Genomic DNA, 11,242 nt, shown 5'->3' on the forward strand with positions numbered 1-11,242 from the left:
TATCTCAGATTCTCCAGCATCTGCAGTTCCTACTATCTCTGCTTCCTTTTTCTTTCTAGATAAGGTCAGAAGTCACACAACACCAAGTTATGTTTGAAATCACAAGCTTTTGGAGCACTGATCACCTGATGAAGGAACAGCGCTGGGAAAGCTTGTGATTTCAAATACAGATAGTTCTCCTATAATGCGATAGTTGCGTTCTTGCATGATCTCGCGCTACAGGAAATCGCCATTGAAAATCACGTTATAGGGAAATCTCTATACCTATACAGCAGAAAGTTCGTGTTATTCCAAACAGTGTCCAGTATTCATCAATCACGTTACAGCCACTTTGTTAACGAAACGCGTTATAGTAGAACTACCTATAAACCTGTTGGACTATAACCTGGTGTTGTGTGACTTCTGACCTTGTCCACCCCAGTCCAACACCGGCACCACCACATCATTTCATTTCTTTCTAGATGGTAGTGGCCATGGGTTTGGAAAGTGCTGTCTGTGGAGTCCCAGTGAACTTCTGTAGTGCTCTTGTCAGTGGTATACACTGCTACTTCTGAATGTCAATGGTGGAAGAACTGAATATTTGTGGATATGGTGTCAATCAAGTGTTCTAAAAAGTGTCAGGCTTCTTGAATGTTGTTGCAGTTGCACTCATCCAGGCAAGTGGGGAGTATTCCATCATGCTCCTGATTTGTGTCTTGTCAGTGGTGGACAGGCTCTGGGGAGTCAGGAAGTGAGTTACATGTTGCAGGTTTCCTGGCCTCTGACCTGATCTTGTAGCCCAGCGTTTATGTGGCTAGTTCAGTTTCTGGTCAGTGGGGTGTGTTGTTTGATAAAGTCCTGGCCTCTACCTCACATCTACATCCATCATAATGGATATCCAAAGAATTGGGTCAGAAGATGCCTACACAAACAGCATCAGAAAGAGACTACACGCCCCAACACACACATCACACTACCCTATATCAGGGACACGTCGGAACTCACCACAAGACTCCTACGACCGCTGGGCATCAGAGTGGCACACAAGCCCATGTCAACCCTACGACAACTGCTCACCCGAACTAAAGACCCACTCCCTGCCATGGACAGGACCATTGTCATCTACAAGATCCCCTGCAGAGACTGTGAGAAACTAAAGGAAGGAAACTAACAAGAGTACATGAACACCAACCGGCTACAAAAAGACATGACCAATACTCATTCATCTCAATCCACATGGACAAGGAGAACCACCACTTTGACTGGGACAACACCAAGATCCTGGGACAGGCTAGGCAGAGACAGGCACGAGAATTCCTAGAAGCATGGCATTCCACGAAGCATGCTATTAATAAACACATTGAACTCGACCCCATATACATTCCACTACGAAGGAAAACCGGAAGTGAGGCAATCCATCTCAACGGACCCCAGAGTTTAAAAACCAGGCGGGAAAACACACAGACACTTCATCGGAGGCTGCACTGAGGATGTTACCAAGCATGGTAACGAAACGTCTGCAAAACCAGAAATCAGCTCGGCGAGCCAACCAGTCTCAACAACCTCAATACCTGGCATAACACAGGCACTCGGATATCATGCTATTTATTTGAGTGTTTGGCGAGATGTCTTGTTCACTAGACGGCTGCATCCTATTCATAGAAAAACACTCTTAGATTCATAGCATAGTGGTAAAATGAAATAGCTAGTTTCACCTGTTGTTCAAGTGTTTGAAATACCTTCCCCTCCCAGGCTAACCTGAGACTGACCGAACACCACTCGGGTCCAAAAGTGATAGATGTAGGCCTTTTCATGAGGTTTTATGATATACAAGTGATGATTTAATCAGGGTATCCATTATCACATAGGATAGCTTTAGAATGCATTTTCTCAGTGTCAAGCTTGTGTAGTAAACTGGTGATTTGGGCCATATTCGTGAGATTATCAATAAGATTGATCTTGTAGCACTGGGACTGTGGGAATCCCAATGTCTATATTGACTGGTGACCTATTGAAGGCTTTCAGTAAGTGGCAGTTAAACTCCAGAATAAATTTGGTTTTTATTGAGCTGTGTAATAAAATTCTTTGTTGTTGCTGCAGATTGAAATATTGCAAATGTGACATCTGCATTGCAGAAGTATGCAAAGCTCTGATGTAAATGGTCTTTCCATCAAAGGCACACTTCCTGTGATAACTAACAAAGATGTTAGCAGGAGCTGAGCCTAAAGCGGACCCATGTGAGCACTATCTAAAAGTCTTCACACTGGATTCTAGTATGTGATAGAAGTGCAGTATTTCAGATTGATAAATGTATTTGATATAAGCTTCAATAACTATATGGTTGTACTGTGAAGGGGAAAAGCAATTTTTGTTGCTGTGAGCTGATTTTAAAATATTTTGTTGAATTTCAGATCGCAGCAACCTAACTGGGACTATCATGCTGAAGTTGAGGCCTTTAGTCATCGTCTTAATGAGAATTTCAACCTGGATCTTCTAAAAACAGCATTCGTTAATCCCTGTTACGTCACATCTGAGGAAGCACGCCGCCGGGAGCTTAGACTGGAAAGAGAGGAGATCACGTTAAATCTTAAAGACAACCAGCAGTTATTTGAGAAAGGTTTATTGTTAACAAGTACATACCTCCAAGACTGTTTCCATAGTACCTATCCAAACTTACCTGCTGATGGTGTTAAAGCACTTACTAGTCACCTCACAGGGTCACAGACTGTGTGCAACGTGGCCAGGAATTTAGCTGTGGAAGACTTGACACTAAGTGCAGAGTTTCCAGTGCCACAAGAAATTTTACGAAAGACATTCTTTGCTCTCATTGGAGCTTTGCTTGAGACCAGTGGACCTGAAAGAGCTACCTTATTTGTTAGGGTAAGATACTGGGGCAGTAATGGTGTGGGTAGTGGATTACATTGCACGTGTAAATAATAACAAGGAACTATACTGAGTACAGTGACAATTGCCTAAGGTTCAAGCACATTTACAGGTTGTGAGAGCAGAAACAACAAGTTGCATTCATACAATTTATGTAATACCTTCAACATAGAGAAATGACCTCAGATGTTTCTCACAAGCACAATCAAACAAATATTAACAATGAGGCTCGCAGAAAGATTGGTAATCTGAGATTTGGGGTAATTGGGGTTGATGGGAATTTTTTTATTGATTTGGAATGCAATATCTAAAAGGATGGTGGAAACAGTTTTAATCCTCCCTTTGAAAATGGAATTGGATGTATGTTTGTAAAAGAGAAAAATTGTAGCACCACGTGGAAGGGATTGAGACTAAATGGACAGTTTTTCAAACAGAGATAACAAGGTGTAGAGCTGGATGAACACAGCAGGCCAAGCAGCATCAGAGGAGCAGGAAGGCTGACATTTCGGTCCTAGACCCTTCTTCAGAAAAATTCTTTCAAACAGCCAGTTTAAATATAATGGTCTGAATGGCCTCCTCCTGTGCTTGATAATTCTGACACCCAAAAAAGATATTAGAAGGAGTAACAAAAACATGGTCAAAGAGATGGGGCTTAAAAGAGGAGCTTGAAATAATGAGGAAATGGATTTATGTCAGAAACTATGTAGAGTTTGTCTCTTGTTATAGAGCCAGCATGTATGAAAGATGAAAACCCCAGACGACTTCAAGACAAAATACCCACTGGCAAATTGTGTGATTGGAAGGGATGTGGAATGAAAATGTTGAGCAAAATTGCTCATGCTTTACTGAAGCATTTTTACACAAAACAAAGGAATGAGCATAGTGGATCTCAACATAATGGAAACTTGCCAAGAATTGAATACTTAACATCCCATTCTTTATCTAACTCACATTCATTGGATAAACATATGGATGATAATGAAATAGTTTAGGTTAGATGGGCTTCAGATTGGTTTCACAAGTCGGCGCAACATCAAGGGCCGAAGGGCCTGTACTGCGCTGTAATGTTCTATGTTCTATGTTCTAACATCCTTGGAAAATGTTTGTGATTTATGAGGTGAGAGGAGTCAGTGATGAGAAATGAAATGTTCTTATTCTTTTATCAACCAGCATCAAAATTGCCCTACTTCATATAGAACAAACCCAGACATAGAGTAAAACCACAATTATTTTGTCCTAACAATGTGCTTTAACCTCAAAACACTCATATCCCCTATATCTGACTACCTCATAGTTTCACTGAGATCATTTTTTTTGCAATGGCAGCCTAGTGGATTGAGATTACAGAAAAATTACCCCTCTCGTACAGTGGGACTTATAAAGATGCACTGCAGTCAAATACAAGATAAAACAGTCAAAGTACTGGAGAGCACTTAGCAACCACATCCTAGTATATTTACAAAGAGAGAAAATTAGCAGAATCTTCTCAAATATTAAAAAAAGCATTTATAAGAACTGTATGGGAATGTCAAATAATATTGCTTGAATTTTAAATTTTGCACAAGGTGAAAGAACTAAAATCACCTTGGTCAGGCACAAGTTTTGAGTAAGATGCATTTGCATTGTTCACTGTTCAGATGGAGGTCGTGACCCTGAGGAAATCAGATATAGAATCTGCTAGTCCAGTCATGAGAGGAGCTGGGCGTAGTTTGCTGGGTTCTTGAGAGCCTAGTTTCTGATTATTTCTTATGTTCAGATTCAAATATTTGTGCACATCATTGTATTTTACTTCATTATTAAAATGCAACTGGGGGTTAGTATCAAATGCTTTTGATTTCACACCAATGCTAAGATGTTGCAGTGTAAGTTCTGAGTTGGGCCTGACTTTGCCTTGGACATGGAGTACAATTTTTTTTTGCATCTTCAGAGCAAAGCTGCTTCACCCTCCCATGGCACCCGTGCATATGTAGGCTCAATTAGCCAGCTAAAAAAATTGAAATTTACCAAGTGAAGGTTTTCATTTATATGGTTGAATTGGCAGAATTCCAATATAACTCTAGGTTATGCCTGCTGTGTTTGCATCAGTGTGCTCCTGCGGTTTTGTATGATTTGACCCAAGATTAAAAGTAACTATGTGTAACAGTGGATGCTATGTTTGATTACTTGTGTTGTTAACATGGTGTTACCTGCTGTCTCTCTTTAGTGCATCTCGTGATTCAAAGGTTTTGTGAATTTGTAACAATCTATTAACAGTTCATGAAATGTTTACTCCTGCCTTCACTTCTGAGTAGAAAATTTGACTTTATGCCGTAATGTGTTTTCTAATTTATAGGACTTCTTAATTACTCAACTTATTGGTAAAGACCTGTTTGAAATGTGGCCTGTAATTAATCCCATGGGACTATTGGTCGAAGAGCTGAAGAATAGGAAGATGTTTCTTCCTGAGTCCAGACTGACGAGGCAGTCTGGAGCAAGCACTGTGCTACCTGTGTATTTTGTTGGACTGTACAGGTACGTGACAAATGTTGGTCAACATGCAGTGGAATGGCTATAGCTTAAACCCTAGGCTTAATAAATATGGAAGGAATTGCTGTAAAAATATACCATTTCATATTATGTTTCAAATGTTTCCTCTTGCTCATCATATAAATGTACTGCAGACTGTAAGATTTAGATCTCAGAAATGAAGTTTAAAAATCGTTGCCAGGAGTGGAAGAGAGAAGCTGACTGTTTGGAACAATGGAAGGCAGGGTTGATGGTGTGCTTGACTATTGAAAGCAAGCCTTGAGAGTTGCTGGATAGAAAGACAATTTAATGGCTGCAGGTCTAAAATGGTGGGGAGGGTTGCTGATTGGATGAGCAGGTGGCTGTTGTGAATTTTATATTTGAAAAGGAGCTGGCAATGGGCATGATTTGCCTATTTGCTGTGATGTGTTGGGAAGTGAGTTTGGGATTGCTTAACCACATCATGAATAGGCAGTGAAAGTATTTGTATGAGCAGCAGCATTAATGTTAAGAAATGCTCCATTTAAAGATGGCTCATGCTTAAAACACTAATTTCGTATGTGCAAGAGCTACCTGATAGAGACATGTCTTCATGAAACCATTGCAGGTCCTGTGTTAATAGTTTTGTAGTCCTGGTGTTGATGGGGTTCTGCAGGGTAATAAAGAAATAGTAATATATACCCATTAGGATGATATATTACTTAGCCTTTTATGTGATAGGCCTTTTGGAATGAGCTGGTAATGTTGATTAAAAACCAAAAGAACTGCAGATGCTGTAAATCAAAAACAAAAACAGAAGTTGCTGTAAAAGCCAGCATCCGTGGAGAGAAATCAGAGTTAACGTTTCGGATTCGGTGACCCTTCCTTTGAACTGATGGTAGCTAGGAAAATATTGGTTTATAAGCAGAAGATAGGGTCGGGGGAGGGGGTAAGGGCTAAACGATGGGTAGGGATAGAACCCAAAGAGAGAGAAGAGCAATTGGATAGACAAAGGAGTTGACAACAATCTGGCTGGGAGGGTGAATAGCTGTTAATGGGGACTATTAGTGACTAACAATAGGTAGTGTGTAATGGCAGCTATGTGATAACAAGGCCTGTTGTGTGGGTTAGGGGGCTAGGACATGGAAGAGTTTAGGCCCTAAAATTATTGAACTTGATGTTGTTTTTGGAGGGCTGCAGGGTTCCCGGAGTGGAAGATGGGGTGTTGTTCTTCCAACTTGCGCTGAGCTTTGCTGGAACACTGCAGCAAGCCTGGGACAGAGATGTTGGCCAGGGAACAGGGTGGTGTGTTAAAGTGACGGGCAACTGGAAAATCAGTCTTTTTTGCAGGCAGAAGGTAGATGTTCTGCAAAGTGGTCACCCAATCTACATTTTGTTTCCCCAGTATAGAGGAGACCACAATGTGAGCAGCAAATGCAGGAGACTAGATTATGGGAAGTGCAGGTAAAGTGCTGCTTCACCTGGAAGATCCGTTTGGGCTCTTGGATACTGGGCACAGAGGATGTAAATGGGCAGGTGTTACACCTTCGGCGGTTGCAGGGGAATGTGCTGCGGGGTGATGTTGGGAGTGAAGAAGGAGTGGACCGGGGTGTCCCGGAGGGAATGGTCCCCGCAGAAGGTGGACAAGGAAGGGGAGGGGAATATATGTCTGGTGATGGCATCTTGCTAGAGGTGACGGAAATGGGCATCTGTTGAGCCTCTGGATGTGGATGCTGGTGGAATGGTAGGTAAGGACAAGGGGAATCCTATTGCTTTTGTGGGAGGGAAGAGAGGGGTGAGGGCGGAAGTGCGGGAGATGGGTTGGAGCCGGTTGGGGAATCCTCGGTTGAGGAAGAAAGTGGACATTTCCGAGGCTGCCTTGTCGAAGTTGGCCTCATCTGAACACACGCGACGGAACTGAGGCACTGACAGAATGGAATGGAGTCTTTACAGGGAGTAGGGTACCAGGATGAATAGTCCAGGTAACTGTGGGAGTTGGTGGTTTGTAGTGGATATTAGTGGCCAGTGTATCCCCAGAAATGGAAACAGAGATGTCGAGGATGCAAAGCACAAGCTGGAAGAATATTTTCCACTTGGAGACCCCACAGCCCTCCAGATTCCATATTGAGTTCAATAATTTTAGGGCCTAAACTCTCCCATGTCCAAGCACTCTATCCCACAAACCAGGCCTTGTTATCACATAACAAGGTGTAGAGCTGGATGAACACAGCAGACCAAGCAGCATCAGAGGAGCAGGAAGGCTGACATTCCGGGCCTAGACCCTTCTTCAGAAAATCTTCTGAAGAATTTTCTGAAATTTTCTGAAGAAGGGTCTAGGCCCGGAATGTCAGCCTTCCTGCTCCTCTGATGCTGCTTGGTCTGCTGTGTTCATCCAGCTCTACACCTTGTTATCTCAGATTCTCCAGCATCTGCAGTTCCTACTATCTCTTGTCTGCCATTACACACTACCTATTGTCAGTCACTAACAGTCCCCATTAGCAGTTATTCATCCTCCTAGCCAGATCATTGTCAACTCTTTCTTTATCCAACTGCTTTTCTATCTCTTTGGGCTCTATCCCTACCTATTGTTTATTCCTTATCCCCTCCCTCCACCTACCTTCTGCATATAAACCAACATGTTCCTGGCTATCATCAGTTCTGAGCGAGGATCACCCAACCCAAAACATTAACTTTTTCTTCACAGATGCTGCCAGACCTGCTGAGCTTTTCCAGCAACTTCTGGTAATGTTGATGTTAGCTTATCATCATCTTGTAGATGGTCCATACTATCATTACACATTCACCAGTGGCAAAAATAAGTTCATTGGTGTCATTGAGAATCTGGAGATCTGTACCTGTCACTTGTCAGATACTAAAAGCTGCAGTTGTCCAGCATGGGTTGTTTCCCATACAGGGAAGTTATGAGTGGAGCTGAAAATTGAGAATCTGTGAAATATAGGTTGTTGGAGTAGATTTGTAGCTCGGGTTGTGGGTGCTGAGGTTGGTTGACTTGCCGAGCTGGTTTCTTGTTTCGCAGACGTTTCGTTCCCATGCTGGGTAACATCCTCAGTGCAGCCTTCGATGAAGCGTTGGTGTGTTCTCCCACCTGGTTTTTAAACTCTGGGATCCGTTGAGATGGATTGCCTCACTTCCGGTTTTCCTTCGTAGTGGAATGTATATGGGGTCGAGTTCAATATGTTTATTAATAGCATGCTTCGTTGAGTGCCAGGCTTCTAGGAATTCTCGTGCCTGTCTCTGCCTAGCCTGTCCCAGGATCTTGGTGTTGTCCCAGTCAAAATGGTGGTTCTCCTTGTCCATGTGGATTGAGATGAGTGAGTATTGGTTGTGACTTTTTGTAGCCAGTTGGTGTTCATGTACTCTTGTTGTTAGTTTCCTTCCTGTTTGTCCGATATAGTGTTTCTCACAGTCTCTGCAGGGGATCTTGTAGATGACATTGGTCCTGTCTATGGCAGGGAGTGGGTCTTTAGTTCGGGTGAGCAGTTGTCGTAGGGTTGACGTGGACAAGAAACCAGCTCGGCGAGCCAACCAACCTCAATCTGTGAAATGCTTAACTCCAAATATTGCAATAGAGAACATCATTTTTAAATGAAACAGCTAGAAGCCATTGATTTGTTGGTGCTGCCTTGAGCAATGCAGTGATTTCTTGTGGTATTTTGTCTGTGCATAGTTGATACATGGTACAATTGAAACGGGAGAAAGAGAAGAGTTGATGAATGGGTGTGAGAGAAGTGTCAGCAATGGAATCAAATACTTTGGATATGAGAGTGCAGCAGTTCTATTTAGTTAAAATAGAGTGGAGAAAAGTGATTAACTCCTAAAAATGCATGAATACTTAAGAGGAAAAGTCTCTTTTGGGTCATTCAGTCCAGTTGTATGTATTAAATATTTCTAGAATTGTCATTTATTTTGCATAATTAAAAGTTTTATCCAAAGTTGTCTATTGGACTTTCAACTTGCAGGCATGAGTTTTTATTTTTAAGTTTTGCTCAACATCCCTAAACTATTAGTTTTTTTTTCTTCCAATTGACTGTGTTGGATGAAAGGTTTTGAATGGTTTGTGAAATAGTTACCTCATGAACCCTGCATTGTTCATGCTGCAAGCGACAAGTAACTCATCGATTTAAGTTATACTTGGTTTTCAATCAGTAATAACATCTGTCATACATTTATAACAAAAATGAAGTAGTACTGACCTGGAAATGCTGGGATTAACAGATATTCAATGTCTTGTTTCAGTGATAAGCAACTAATAGCAGAAGGACCTGGTGAAACCGTGCTGTCAGCAGAAGAAGAGGCAGCACGAGTAGCACTGCGTAAAATTTATGGCTATACAGAAAACAGACGACCTTGGGATTATTCAAATCCCACAAAGCAACCCACGGCAGCTAAAGCACTGAGCAATTAATGTGCTGGCCTCATCCCATCTGACTTGTCATCAAGTATTAGTCCTGATTATAGGACATTAACCATTGCAAAGTGATGAATATTTGCATAGCTGTAATAAAAACATTCAAAATCAGTTTTCAGTATTTATTGCAAAAATTATTTGGGACATTGTATCCTGATGATGTGTACAGTTCTGGTTGTCATGTTATGAAAAGGATATAGATGTACTGGAGAGGATGTTTAGAAAACAACAATGATACCAGAACTATGATGTTACGCCTATCATGACAGAAGGAACCAAGTGATGTTATTTTTTTCCTCAAAAGAGATTATTGAAGTGTAACTTAATAGAGGTGTTTAAGGTTAAAAAAGATTTTAATGGTAATAGATCAGGGCTTCTCCTTGAACAGGGCAGAGAGAATTAGGGAAGTGAGAGACTAGAACTGGAGCCCATAAATATGAGTCATCAAGAAATAAAGCAGATTACAGGAAACTTATTTGCCTAAAGGGTGGTGGAAATGCAGATCTCTACCGCAGTGAGTAAAGTTTCTTTATTCATTAATGGGATGAGGACATCGCTGGCAAGGCCAGCATTTATTGCCCATCCCTAATTGCCCAGAGGGCAGTTGAGAGTCAACCACATTGCCGTGGGTCTGAAATCACATGTAGGCCAGACCAAGTAAGGATGGCAGTTTCCCTCCCTAAAGGACATTAGTGAACCAGATGGGTTTTTCCCCTGACAATCGACAATGGATTCATGGTCATCATAAGATTCTTAATTCCAGATATTTATTGAATTTACATTCCACCATCTGCTATGGAAGGATTCGAACCCGGGTCCCCAGAACATTATCTGGGTCTCTGGATTAACAGTCCAGTGATAGTACCATTAGGCCATCGCCTCCCCCAAGTAAATTGTACAAAGGCATTTGTGGAATTCAGTTTGAGGAAAAAAGTTCACTGGAAGATACGATGGCAACCCTGAACCAGTTGTTCTCAGTAAAAATGTTAAATGACAGCAAAAGGTATGCATTTGAAGGAGAAAAGAATAAGGGTTAACAAGGTGTTGAGCTGGATGAACACAGCAGACCCAGCAGCATCAGTGGAGCAGGAAGGCTGACGTTTCGGGCCTCAACCCTTCTTCAGAAATGAAGAAGGGTCTAGGCCCGAAACGTCAGCTTTCCTGCTCCTCTGATGCTGCTTGGCCTGCTGTGTTCATCCAGCTCTACACCTTGTTATCTCAAGATTCTCCAGCATCTGCAGTTTCTGCTATCTAAGAATCAAGGGTTATTCTGATAGTTAGATGGGGGGAGTGGTGGGAGGCTTGCATGGAATAAGTCCTAGCTGATCCAAATGGCCTGATTCTGTGCTATATGTGATAAAGAATTACTGGAGATCCATGTTCCAATTGGATTCTGAGGAAGGGTCACCGGACCCGAAATGTTAACTCTGTTTTTTCCTTCACAGATGCTGCCAGACCTGCTGAGCT

At 41.9% G+C, this 11,242-nt stretch overlaps 1 protein-coding gene across 1 annotated transcript in view; it reads left to right on the top strand.

The window, feature by feature from the left end:
• The window catches only part of mrpl44 (mitochondrial ribosomal protein L44), a 153,642-nt gene extending 143,756 nt beyond the window's left edge, over positions 1-9,886 (top strand). Inside the window, exons 2-4 of the mRNA XM_020518305.2 lie at positions 2,391-2,859; positions 5,195-5,373; positions 9,604-9,886. Of these exons, the coding sequence (XP_020373894.1) occupies positions 2,391-2,859; positions 5,195-5,373; positions 9,604-9,772 (817 nt within the window). The 3' untranslated portion in view covers positions 9,773-9,886. The remainder of the gene's footprint in view (positions 1-2,390; positions 2,860-5,194; positions 5,374-9,603) is intronic.
• The last annotated feature ends 1,356 nt before the right edge of the window (positions 9,887-11,242 follow it).

The sequence above is a fragment of the Rhincodon typus genome, chromosome 13, assembly GCF_021869965.1.
Source record: "Rhincodon typus isolate 14 chromosome 13, sRhiTyp1.1, whole genome shotgun sequence".
Lineage (NCBI taxonomy): Eukaryota > Metazoa > Chordata > Chondrichthyes > Orectolobiformes > Rhincodontidae > Rhincodon > Rhincodon typus.